This window comes from Mycteria americana, chromosome 11 (genome assembly GCF_035582795.1).
Source record: "Mycteria americana isolate JAX WOST 10 ecotype Jacksonville Zoo and Gardens chromosome 11, USCA_MyAme_1.0, whole genome shotgun sequence".
Taxonomy (NCBI): Eukaryota; Metazoa; Chordata; class Aves; order Ciconiiformes; family Ciconiidae; genus Mycteria; species Mycteria americana.
In genome coordinates, this window is record NC_134375.1 from 22,772,627 (window position 1) to 22,785,983 (window position 13,357).

Below are 13,357 nucleotides of genomic sequence, written 5' to 3' on the forward strand. Positions count from 1 at the left end.
GAGACTTACTCTTCTCCCCCTACAGCTACACAAAACCCTCCTACATAGATTACAGACACGCTTGGCAATTGCCTTCCTCCTCCAGCCTCTCCCGTTATGGACAAGGCAGAGTTGGTAGAAGCCTGAATGCAGAGAGGATATTAGATAAAGCATCTTGCAAAGCCAAGTGTGAAATATTAACAACAGGAGGCAATGGGTTGTGTTTTTATGCAAGATCACAAATTTGGTGCTTAGAGAGCCTGAGATGTTCTTGCACACTGGAATCTCACAGTGCTTGTTGAACGTTTCAGTTAAAAAGCTATTGAAGCCTACTGGAAAATTTCTATCAGTTCTGCTATTTGCTGTATCTTCTCTAACTTTGTTGTTTTTGTTCTTTTTCCTTCCTGCAACACTAAGAAATTATGCATGAATAAAAAGGTTGTTCCTTCCATTCATCTGGCCAGTTTTAAAACAATGCATACTCATAAAGCGGGCACTCTGCAAGCCTGTATTTTCACATGAAATTACCACAATTCTGCACATTGCATCCGAATTACCGGATGCATTTGTACACACAATTACCCAATTTGCACACAGAACTGCAATAACCGGGCAGGCAAAATGGACATGCAGCTGTTCAGCTGAATGGAGCGCTGCGCCTGAACTGCATCTGGCACGGGGCAGGTTTGGTTTTAGTAGGTGAAACAGGTCACCGATATTCTCGGACACAAAAGAGCTCCTTTTTATCCAGCACATGCAGCACAGACAGCAGCATGGCTGCCTGCCCCTACCCTACCTCAAACTTGCCTTTGGAGGAAACTGCCTCCAGTTCAGCTTCTACAATAGATTCAGACCTTGTTTATCCTGCTGTCCTAGTTGCCCATTAATGCCAACTGTGACGGTAGCTGTGTGATAAGGACATCTATTCAACACTGGACACCAGGCTCCAGGAATAATGATCGCTGCCACTTTGGAGCGTAACTGACACCTGCTGTCACAATCTTGCATGAAAAAAAAATCCATGCTCCAAATATCCAACAAGCAGTCAAAGAGAAACATATGGAGAGGGAGCCTAAGAGAAGATGGAAGGCTTCTTCCTTCTTTGCAAGGGCCTTGGTAGGATAGGAGCAGCAAAGATGGGGTGGGGGGAGAGAAATACTCACTCGAGAAGCTGTGTTACCTCTACGTTTTTTACTCAGATGGCAGCTGAGGCTCTGCAAACTGAACTTCATCTTTGGCAATTTCCTATCGACATCTCTGCTCATCTTTTTTTCCCCCAGGCTCAGATACCTGAGCTGATGATTAGGGCAACAGCAGCAACAAACTGCTGCTGGGCACTAGGAAACACCACAGGGACGGGGCTGCCTGGAAGGCAGCTGGGGCCACAATCCCCACGCACACGATCACCAAGAAGTTTGTAGACATTCGTCACGGAGTGAGCTAAAATGAAACCCAACATGGCAGGACAGAGGAGTTTCACACTTCAAGGCTACACGATACACTAATGTCTGTCCTCAGAGACTACCAGAGACCGAGAGTTAGGCAAGCCAGTACTGAAGTGCGATGACACGCAAGAGGCATATTTTCAGCTAATAATCAAGCAGTCCCTCATCTGGAGGTACTGGATGGCCTTAGAGTGCCACTTTGTCCTTGTTGGGCTGCAAAACAGCCGCAATGCACCTGGCCAACATTAGCTGGAAATGTTACATTTATGATTTTATGGCTGATTTTTTTCCCCCTACCCTCTATCAATTGAGTTCACTGTCTGAACGATCACATCTGTTTATGTTCCACAGACACCTGCATATCTTGAGATGACAGCAACTCCCTGAATGCTGTAATCAGTTATTTCTCAGCAGAGGAATTGCCAAATTGGTAAATAAAGCTCATTATAAAAGAACATGGAAATGTATTACAGTTGCCTAACAGAGAAAATTGTCCAGTGCCGCCAAATAATTAGCCCTGGCATCACGGTCCCCCCCAATTTAGGGCAGCTGAAATAATGACATGCAAATTACCTATGCCAAGACAACATTGGATAGGGGCAAGAGGAAAATGGGGAAGAGACAAAATAGGTACCTTTCTCTTCAGACCAACAATAATTTAAAATCTAGTCAGGGACAGACCTTGGTGCTCCAAATGTCTGCATGCAGAGTCAGAAGTTTTGCAGCTCTGCAGAACCTGGCTATCCCAAGCAGATCCAAAAGCCAGCATGGCAGCAGCAGCAAAAGCCCACCCAGTACTGCTACAAACAGATCTGAGGGCACCAACCGCCCTACTTTGGTTTGGAAAACTTGCCCTTCCTCCCTTGGGGACAGCAAGTTTGACCTGCACAGTGATAGAAAGCTGGAATTTTTGCAAGATCTGAGACTAACAGAGATGAGCCATAGGTAAGCAAACATCCCTTCTGAGGAGGAGGAGGGCTGTGGCATCAGCTTTCCACAAGAAGGAAAGGCATTTTGTTGCTTTAATAAAGATGTAAAGCACTAAGTAGCTGCCTAAAGGAAAAAAGAGATGAAGCAGGATATAACACAGAAAACAATTCTCAGCCCCCCTCATCCATTTTCATAAACACTACATTAAACTCTGACATGACCTCCAAAAATCCATGTTCCCATTCTTCAGAAACTGTCAGATCCAGTCAGAGAGGACAAGAGCAGCAAACGCTGCCAAAGGAGAAGCTTTAGCCGGAGAAGGAGAATCAAGTCACCAAGCTAGACCTGCTCCCCTGGTTTGCTGACAGGTCTTTTGCAAATCTGCCGCACCTACCTCTAGGAAGATGAAATGCCAGACGCACACAGATGCACACTGTCCCTCGGCTCCGCAAGGAGAGGGCTCAAAACAGAGCACAAGGCTGAAAGGGATGGTGGTTTATGGCAGACAAGCATACAAGAACTGCACACAAGTGCTGGTGCAAAGAAAGGTAACTTGGGCTCTGCATTCAGCAGGCAAAGGTTTTTTCAATATGATTCACCAACACCAGTTCCCTTCAGCCAGGACTTTGCGCTCTTCCAAGTACTTTCAAATAAGCCAAAGTCATTCACAGCCCAGGACCAAAACGAACAAGTTTTGTGATTTATAAACTGTGACTTGAAATATTTCTATTCCTCACACTTGGAGTTTTTGTTGGCATGGGTAGTAGGCAGAAAACAGCAATTTACAAACTCATGGGACTGAAAGTATCTCACAGCACACAGTGACCATTAAACACTTTATTGTTTAGGAGGGAACCTTGGAAGGGAAGAAACGCGCCTGCTGGTGTAACCGATGGGAGCATGCTAGGAACAGTTAATCCTAACAAGCTAGTCAGGGTTACTTCCAAATACTTTGGACCCCTTTCTCCAGAGCAAACAGACAAAGATAAGAGCTCTTGAAACTCAGATGTTGATTGGTGAAACCAAAGCTAGCACAGGGTGAACCAGGCTCGTGCTGGGCGAGGCTCCAAGCTACAAGCTGTGCTGGATGCACCTGGGGTCAATATGATTCTTTACATTGTAATACAATAAAAAAGGAAACGATAACGTCCCCCTCTCCCGGGACCCTCCTCCCAACTCCAGGAACATCCACTGAGACTGATACATGCAGGCAATCAGAAGAAGAATCATGTTGTTGTCTTGGACCGCGAAGGGCAGAAGGCACCGGTTTTGGTCAGTGTCTATCCAGAAGGATGCTGGGGCTTCCCAGGGCGTCTGTGGTCCCTGTCCTCTGCTCTTTGGTGGCTGATGTTTATCCAGAATTAACTAACAGCTCCTGGAGAAAAAAAGGAGACAAAGGAAAAGGCAGCCAGTTAGTTATGCAGCTGTTGACATGGGTCTGTTTCCTTCAGAAATAAAGGAATAACGTTGGCAGGGTGAAAATCCCACAGAAAAATCATCAGGTTTCGCCTGCTGTAAAACACGAGACACTCAAGGGGACAGAGGACTGTAGAAGCAAGACAGCAGGTCATGATATCAAGGCGAGACTGATTCTGTGAACAGAATGGTCAGTTGCTGATGATTAGGGTTTCTAAATCCTATGGCCTACAGCAGGAGAGAAAGGCCATGGTCTCAGGTAAGCCTCAGAGCAGCTGGGTCGCAGGAGTAAGTGTAGCTCCACGCTAAGTCCCGGACATGGGAGGACTTTGATTAGCTGCCATCAAACATGCACACACCACCCACTCATCCTGGAACAGGATCAACATAAGACTGAGCACTAGAGAGGGGAGAGGAAGAAAGAGCGGGACTCGGAGACCCCCCAACTCCTGTCGTGTTTGACAGTCTTTATCCTATTAAGACCCAAACCCTCCTAAAATTCAAAGCAAAATCATGCCCGCGTTGTCCCCACAGCAACCTCCCGTTTTCTAAGTGATACATCCTCAGATCCTGCAGGTATCTGTATACAAGCTGCGGACTTCCGAGGGGTAGAAGAAACAGGAGGCTTTCAACCTTTTTAGGATGGAGATTGCAGAGCCTGCTATGGTCTCTTCCTGTTTTTACCTTATCACTCCTATAAAGTCAAAGAAATCAAACCAACAATGCCATGAGCAGTGGATGAGAACACACTTGGCACCAGCTATAACACCTCTCCCTCTGAGGATCTGGGGTATCAGTGTTGGACCCTACTTCAAAACCTAGGTAATCAGCTCTCACGCGTCAGCAACGGCATCTTTATATCAATGAACTGCTGGTGCAGCTACCTGAACAGCAGAACTGCATTGGGTGAGCCCATCACCACACTACTTCTTTCTCATGCTCTGGATAGGTGCAGTTCCATTTTGCAGAGCAGACAGTACTTACTCACGTTTAGAGGACCCTGCTGAAGCCAACTACAGAAAGACAACTGAATAGTTAGCCGCACGTGGTCTCACCACCCGTTTTTACTAGGGTTGGATTTGAGCTCGGTCCTACTCTCTAGACACTAGCCTTTCTTAGGAGAGAAGCTGTGCTTCCATGAATGTGAATCAGAGGAGAACATCACAAAATAATGACGCCAGCACACTTGGCAGTATCTGTCAGAAGGCGAGGTCGTCATTTGGGCTGCTTCTGCATAGCAGGCTGATATTCGCTGCCCAACACCTGCAAGGTCAGCATATTCAGTCTACATTGACCATACATCTCCAAAGACAGCCCCATCTCTAACAACAAGGAACTGGAAAAGCTTCAAAGGACTCAAGAATAAAGAGAAAATTGTTTGCCAAATTATTTAGACAAAGCTTATCCAGAAATCTGACAAATGAACCATCAATATTACTCGACTGACTCTAATTTCCCAGGTAATTTTTCTCATCATTTAGTGACTTAAAAGTTTTGCACAGAGCAACACATTTTAAAAACTCCAATAGCACTCACACAAATTGTTATGAGCGAAGCAGCAACAACTCGCAATCAATTTTGCAATAAAGTAATTTGCTGTATTCACACTGTAACACTCCAGTGAAGTGTCGAGGAATGCTACCTTTTGTGAAAAAGCCACTGATGTGGCCACTCTGTGGTTAACCCTTACGGAAGATAGTAAAACCTTTTTCTTTAAAGTAATTTTAAAGAATATCATAGTTACACAATTTCACGTTCAAAATCATAACTACATATTTTTACTCATTTCAGGAGCAAATGCAAACAGCCAGCATTTAACCTCAATCAATTCTTTCCAGCCTAACCTACCCACGTACCGGGGCCGCATGGAGCTGGAGGCTCACAAGCATTCCTTGTGCAAAAACATCAGGTTCCATCTCACTCTGGATGACTACACTTTCTCAAAACCTTTTTGCACAGCGAGCACTGGATCCAGAACTGATGGGCTGCCAGGCAGGCCAGACACCAATTTCCTGCTGCACAGCTCTCACCAAGGGAAGCTTTGTGAACAAAGGATGCAGGTAATGATACCGTCAGTCAGCCCACGCTGCTCCCAATAGTGGCCTGATACAATTACATCTAAGACCAGCCTGTGCTGGATGGAGCAACTAATTAACGTCCCCTCCCTCATCAGGGGCACGGAGTGCTCCTGAAGGTTATAGGGTTGGCATTTTTGGGGAACCGAAGCGCTCCCAGTACACGACAGCCTGCACAGAGGGATGACTTTCCCAGCTGTTTCAGACTTCCCTGCTCAGATGCCAATCCAGATCTCGCAGGATTTGCCATGCCAGTGTAGACCACCACCATCCTGAACCCTCTAATATTGCTGCGGTTCAATTTACAAAGAAAGCGAAAGCAGAGTACAGTCTCTGGCTGGCTAGGAACTCGTGCTCCTCTGGATCTTCCGCAGAACACGCTGTGCGGCGCAGGCAGGACTAACAGCTAACCACGCTGGGGGCCAGAGGGCTCCTCTGCCAGCTCCTGCGGAACGTCACACAGCCGTTGCACGCTGCGCAGTGGAAGCTCTGCAGGCCTCGTGGTCTGTTAGCCCATCATATAAGTCTATGCTTGTTAGAATACACATGTAATTGTTTTCAGTGTTCCCAGGCCATGAGTTTATAAACCTGTGGCTAACTACTTAAAAGCACAGTTGCATCAATTTCATGCCTCACATGCTGTGTAATAGCATGGAAGGACGCCGTATCTGTAAGACTAAACCCACTCTTTGCTAAGCTAACCATTTACACCAGCGTTTTAATTCTACCTAGCATTGCATCCATGCCGATTACAGATTTGGCACCCCTTCATTTCCTTTCAACCTGGAATCCTCCTTGCAAGATGCTACCAGGTTGCTACAACACTTACCTTGAGCAGAAGGAGCCAGGAAAGGGAAGGAGAAGCGTTACCTCTCCTACGTGCCCTTATCATTGCGTATGCACCAGAGAAGTTGCATATGCAACAAGTCCAGGCAGCTTGCAATCACGTGCTGTTCCCACACGACAGGATACTCCCAACTCATCGAGTTGAGGTTCAGCCTGAAGAAGTTCGGTGCCTCATCACAAAATAACTGCCCCACAGTTGGCATTAGCTGGCCTCTGCTGCAGTCTTAGCAGAATAACAACTCAGGAAACAAGCAGCCTTGGAGCGCACCGCACACTCTAATGAGAAGGGACGGTGCCATCCTTGCACAAGCAGGGTAGATTATTTTTAATGCCACTGCCAACGCAATGTCAGGTAGACACCAGCTTCCAGTCTCGACGAGCTCCAGCCCAGCGCCTCTACATATGAATACTGTGTCCATACAAAGGCAATTCCCCACAGCTGTGGCTGCAGCGCAAACAGGAATGGCAATCTATTCAGTCCCGAAGGCAAATCCAGCTGGAGGGCACGCAGTGCTCTCCTCCACGCCTCCCCTGGCAAGCGGGACCCTGAGCCACTAACCCATGCTCTTCCACCGCTGTGAGACCCCGCTTGGGAACGAACAGCGGTCAAAATTGGCTGGCTGCTCAGCTGACACAGCCCGTCGCTTTGCAGCGCCTGTGGGCAAGCCAGTAGCTTTCCAGTTCTGGTTCCAGTTGAGCTCTGCAAGTAGATCTGCTCCACACATCTCGCCCCTGCTGGGAAGGGAGTCCAGTCAATGTCCAACACGGTCCTTCTCCCGTAACAGAGAGCTGAGGCCTTGGTACCAGCACCAGGGCAAGCAAGTCTCTGCAAGACTTTTCTAATGCACCGCTCTCTTGTCTTCCTCCTGTTCCTTCTTTGTCAGTCCGCATCCCAGCGTAGGAGCTCGGGACTGCCTGGCAAGTCTGCAGCATCCTCTCTGCCTCCCGCAGTCACTGGCTAGCTCTGCGCCTCGGCTATCGGCCTTGCCGGAGGCTCACAGCCAGTGGAGGAATCTCCCTCCTTGAAAGCCCGGACCCTGAAGAACTTCCTCCCTCAGTGTTTGCCAGAGACACTGTTTGCCAAGCCTCAGCTGTGCTAAGACATATTTATTTAACCAGCCTTTAGTCTCATGGGGTAAATCCTGCAAGTTTCCTCCAGCGAGTGCCTTACCTTTGTTCTAATATTCCTTTAAGCAGTCGCACCACAGCGCTCGCACATATGGGCACTGTGTAGCTATGAAGAAATCAGAAAGCAGATCCCCATGATAAATGACTCGGTGCATTTGGAGTGTCAGTGACAAAGTAGAAATTAATCTCCATAGTTCCAAGTTCCCTGCCATGTGCAGGCAGCTCTCTCAAATCCAGAATACCTGTTGGCACACAGCAGACTTCAGTAACGTGACCGCACAACTTTTTCATCTCAGTTAGTCTGGAAAGAGGCACTAACGAAATACAAAAATCCTGACCTGTCCTAAGATGGGTGTTCAAGGCCTTTCCGCTGCATAAGGCATTTGTTGTGGGGCTATTAGCACCCCAAATTGCTGCAAGGGACATTTGAGTCACTTTGGTTTGATGTATGCTGTAGGTATTTTTTGGTTATGTGCAATTTGTTCTGTTACATTCAGGGTATTGGCTATTTTGTGGAGCAGCTGTGCTGACTAATGGATCACAGCACTTCTGTGCCATATAGTTATTGCACAGAAAAGCCTCTCTGTCTCTCTCATCCTTCAGGAGTCCAACAGTTGCCGTCCTTGGGTTTGGAATAAGAAGGGGCAGGAGCATGCCTGGCAGCAACAAAAAACATTAATTCAAAAAGCTATGAAGAGAGTTTTGTTTTCCCTCTTCTCTGTACTGGTGTTAATAGCTTTGCAAAGCAGAGAAGTTCACCCAATGACTTCTTGGCTACTTCCCCAGATGGTGTCTTCAAAGCTGGCTTGACAGCAGAAAAGACGCCTTTCAAAAGACTCACCAGACGCATTGCCAGAACACCCCAGAAAGTGCTTTCACATGGAAGCCCCCTGGACTACATACCCCACCAACAGAGTGCAAGGAACAGAAACGGTTTTTCTGGTTTCCTCTCCCCACTCCTCACTCTGCTTTGACTCACAAGAGCCGACACACTGTTTGCTTTGCTCTGCCTTGACACCTCCCATTGCTCTGCATCACCCCAATACGAAGTTATTTACTAGCACAACTAATCTCTAGCTGTTCTGAGACTCACCTGTTTGTTCATGCATTATAACATTGATTTCCTCCAGACAATTGTTCTGATCATTGTTCTAACTCGCAGAAAGCTCCCGTCATTAGCCTTGCTTAACAGGAAATGTTTTGCCACTGACTGAGCAGCTCTGCAGTTACCAGGCTGCATGAAAAATCATCCCAGCTGGGGGGCTGCATCTCCCCGCTGAGCTGGTAGCCCCAGACATCGCAGTAGGGAACACGCTCAGTGCTTTTGATTTTGGACGTGTACTGGAAAATACCGGGGCCAGGAGGAACAAACACCACTCTACAAAGGGCCACTGCTGAAAGGATGGCTGTTAATTAATCGGCATACAAACTGAGGGCGGTTTTTGTTCAATCAATGTTAATTGCATTTAATCTCGTTCTCACCATTAAGAAAAGCCACCAGGCCAGGCTGATGTTGCTAGTGCCTGACATGCAGATTCCACCCACGTTTGGGAGGCAAGGCGGGAGGAGAAAAGTAATGGAAAGAAAGGAAATAACCCTTCCTCACCCCTTCTGCATCACTGCACAATTTCATTGGGTCTGTTCCATTATTTAAACAATTTTTGTTTTCCAATAACATTACAGAGGAGCTCAAAGGATGAAAATCAGACATGGAGCATTTCACTACTAGTTACTCTTGCTCTCCTGGGTACTAGCTTAGAGCTTTGCTAACCTGCACAACCCTGCCTATTCTGCTTCTGTAAAGGACTGAAACACAGCAAATTGCTTATGTGAAGCGGTGTCTACTGTTTAGTCCCGGGCTGGTCCCAACAGACCTGCCAGTGCCCCTCAACATGACCCACAACTGCCGACTGCCACCTTCCATCAGCTCTGCCAAACTCCTTCTCCCCCTTGCTGCTGACCACAACTCCACCACGTGCCAAAGGACGCTGAAGTCTGTCTTCCTCTAAGGTCTTCTAACACAAAGCAGTATTTGCTATTAAACAACCTCTGACCAAATTTCCCTCGTAAGTCAGTGCATGTTTGAAGCCTGAACTTCCCAGGTAAACCACTAGTGCATCTGCCAGCGATTTGGCTCTGATCTGGGGACTGTGCCACTCTCTGCCCAGCCACCTGCTTGGGAAACGGGAGCGATCCCCTCGCCTCTGCAGGAATCAAGCCTGGGGGCAGAGGGGCAGCTTTTGCAGCACGGGAAGCCCAAGGTGGCAGATTCCATGACTACTGGCTTATTGCTTCTGCAAGTGCCTTGCGTTCTCCAAATCAGTATCGAGAACAATAATAATAAAGACTGGGCTCTGTCTGCGCCTTTCTCCTGTGGCAGCACACAACGCTTGCCCAAAGCCGATGCTGTGGTTTATCACAGATTTTCTTTATCCCTCGACAAGTGTTAGTCCCATTGCCTCTCACTGCATAAAGTGGACATATCACAAGTGCTGTGAAGGACTGGCTGAGTTTTAAGTGGTCTGAAATGGCTCCACTAGACTTGGTCAAGATTGCTTTAAAATCATTTCCCATTAGGACTGTGACCCTCTCTCTTTACAGCCGGCATAATGACTCTACCTCAGGGGAAGATAATTACATCCCACTATCTATACACATCAGAAAGTATACACTACAAACAGTACCGTGCCTTTCTGGAACAAGCGAGAGAAGGCAATGCAGGAAGAAAAGGAGATAGCACTGGATGCCCCTCCACCCTGCAACTGGAGCCACCCCGAGCGTTTCGCAAGCTCGTGGATTAGCCCCCGGGAGGCATAAAGGGATCCAGAAGGCACAGAGTGTTTCTAAAGCAGAACAACGACAACTCATACAAATCCAGCTCTGGTTTTGTAAGGATTAAAATGAACTTCACCCAACTGTGAATATCCGTTTCCAGAGCCAAAAGGAATGGAAAACCACTTACTGATGCAACAGCATTTCATTATTTCAAACCCTAAGCCCAGTGCTTCCAAAAATTAAGGACAGGCAACAGTAATGTTATTGCTGGGGGACGTCAGCTGCAGGGGTTTAACTGCTAAACTGCCAAGCCGTGCTCTGAGCACAATGTAATGAAACAGTATACACAAATAAAGGCAACTTCTCCATATACTCATTCCTGCTCTTGCTACTAGCCCCAGGACAATCAGTGGGAAAATAAAAGGGAAAAAAAAAATCCCAGAAGCCAAGAGACTTTGGATTAAGTTGTATAAATGACCTGTTACCTCCTAACACAAGGAAGAAAGAAATGCAGTAAATACCTGCAAAGCCATTCCAGTATTTTGGATTAAATGGATTACAGAAATGGAAAGTACCTGATGCAAGATGTTATAAAACAAGATGCCAGGAAAGTGCAGGAATTTGAATCAGGCTGGCAAATGATCCCTGCAGACTACTGAAGAAAATTAATAGAGAGAAGGGGTAGAGAAAGGATACACTAAGAATACTGACTGATGAACACTGTTGTTAGGACATGTAAATTCAGGATGTCAGACTTCCACTTAAATCTACTTCAGTCCTGGAACAAAAATAGCAAATCCTACTGTTAAAAAGCACTGGAAGTAGAAAAGTCAGATATGCCAAGCCTCATTTCAGGATAGGTTTCCCCTGTGCATCCCTCAAGATTGAAGTTTGTGACTTTAATTATTCCTGGAACATTGTGTATATAGGGATTCAATGCAGGGATTACTAGCAGGATCCTTGTTATAAGTGCCACTTCTCAAACACATTACACTTCACTGGATGTCAGTAACGTACGCAAGAAAACAAATTAGATAAAGGCAGCAGGACGGCATGATACAGATCTGGTGCAAGGAAATTTCACAAGGTCACCCAGAAGAATAAAGACACTTAGAATATAAACTCCTACAACGTTTCTAATTCCACAGCGCATTCAAGCTTCGCACGACCCAGACACAATACACCTTCAATACACCAGTGACTCCACACAAGTCCCAGACCAAGCCTAGCCGAGACACGCTTTCTTGTGAAGAAATGCCTTCAGGGTGGGGGTGGAGGAAAAGAGAGACAGTAGATAGAAAGAGCAACCCCAGCTGTCCTCTGAACTCCTAGGGATCCCCCCATCCCACCCCTTGCCTCTGCCTGATCACGGCCAAACCCAGACAGATGGGAGAAGCCAGGGAGAGAGGATGTCGTTTTGTTTGGAGGCAGATACAGCAGCTCCTTGGCTGCAGGGCTTCTTCACAAGCTGATCCCAGCTTTACATACTGCATTTTGCCTTTCCAGCTCTCATCCTGGAACAGATTATTAACCTGCACTAGTTCTAACGAGCATGTCTTTAACTCTGGGACTTTTCATGAAGATGGAAGCACAGGAAAGTCCAGTCCTTGGGTAGAGTGCAAAGAGCTGCTGAAAACACTTCACAACCCCTCAGCTACGGCACCGCACCTTTGAGTCGGGACCTCAACAGTGGTTGTTAAATTCCCATCCTGGGGATTTTACCTGCCACTTGCGAGTGTTACTGAACCCTGCAGTTTTCCCATGTGCTACAGGAAGGTAAGCACTGCCTGGCAGGCATGAGCAGGAGTCCTAGGCTCTGTTGTCAGACTCCTCCCAACGTCACCCAGCAGCTGTAGATAAATCCCCATCTCGGTTTCCCTTTCTGTACATAAGGGTAATGCTACTTACCAACCACAGAGAGGTACGATAATTATTCACCAGCAGAAGATGCTAAAGAAATGCAAAAAAATCACACAGTTCTCAAGGGATCCATCCTCTGTACAATTTGCATTTAGGCTTCAGAGGAAATCTAGTGCTTTATCTTGTCCCTTTCTGCCTTGCCTTAGCAGCCTCCTGCACTGGACAAAGAGATTTCCTCTCCAGGTCAGGGTAGCGTGTCCACATTTAAGGTATGGCTCACTCCTGTCTAGTCCAGCTTCATATACCAAGCACAGAGACAGGCAGAGACGACTTCTCCAGATATCCTTTTTCTATGCCTAATTCTATTTCTGCTCAGTGATACAGTGAAATTCCACACAGAAGTATTATGAGCTTGACTGGCTTTATTTGTTTAACAGTTCACATTTTCATTAAGCTGTTGCTATTCGGCAGCCAGTAATTTTATTTGTGTGATAGCCGTATTCATCTCACCCGTATGGGTGTAGATGTCGCTCTCCTTTTCTTCTGGCAGAAGAGGCAAAAATCAGCAATGATAGAGCCAAGAGAGGACTGGGAATTCTCATGTCTGTTTGCAGACAGGTGTGGGATATAACTTCTACCTGTTTTTGTGAAACATCTCCAAAAGACTAGGGTCACAGTAAAAAGCCTACAGGTAAATTTTAAAAAAAAAAAAGTATTGGGAGACTACCCCCACTGCCCAGGTACAAAACCAAAAACTGAAATATCTTTGAGCAGAATCAGCCCCTTTGACTCAGCACAGCAACTCTTCTGCACCAGAAGCTTATTGCTGACTGAGCGTTTACGGTATTTGAGTATCAGATTTTAAAGAATTAATTGTATGTCTAACTCTTGCCAATCTTTACA

The 13,357-nt window shown here is 46.6% G+C and overlaps 1 protein-coding gene across 3 annotated transcripts in view; it reads right to left on the reverse strand.

Annotated features, from left to right (window-relative positions):
• Positions 1 to 3,176: 3,176 nt before the first annotated feature.
• CHCHD6 (coiled-coil-helix-coiled-coil-helix domain containing 6) overlaps positions 3,177 to 13,357 on the reverse strand; it is a 120,350-nt gene continuing 110,169 nt past the window's right edge. For 2 of the 3 annotated variants that reach the window (XM_075514134.1, XM_075514133.1), the window contains one exon: positions 3,177 to 3,729. In XM_075514134.1, coding sequence (XP_075370249.1) covers positions 3,706 to 3,729 — 24 coding nt within the window. In that variant the 3' untranslated portion in view covers positions 3,177 to 3,705. Of the gene's footprint in view, positions 3,730 to 7,862; positions 8,062 to 13,357 lie in introns of all 3 variants that reach the window. The other variant, XR_012777458.1, reaches the window with a different exon arrangement.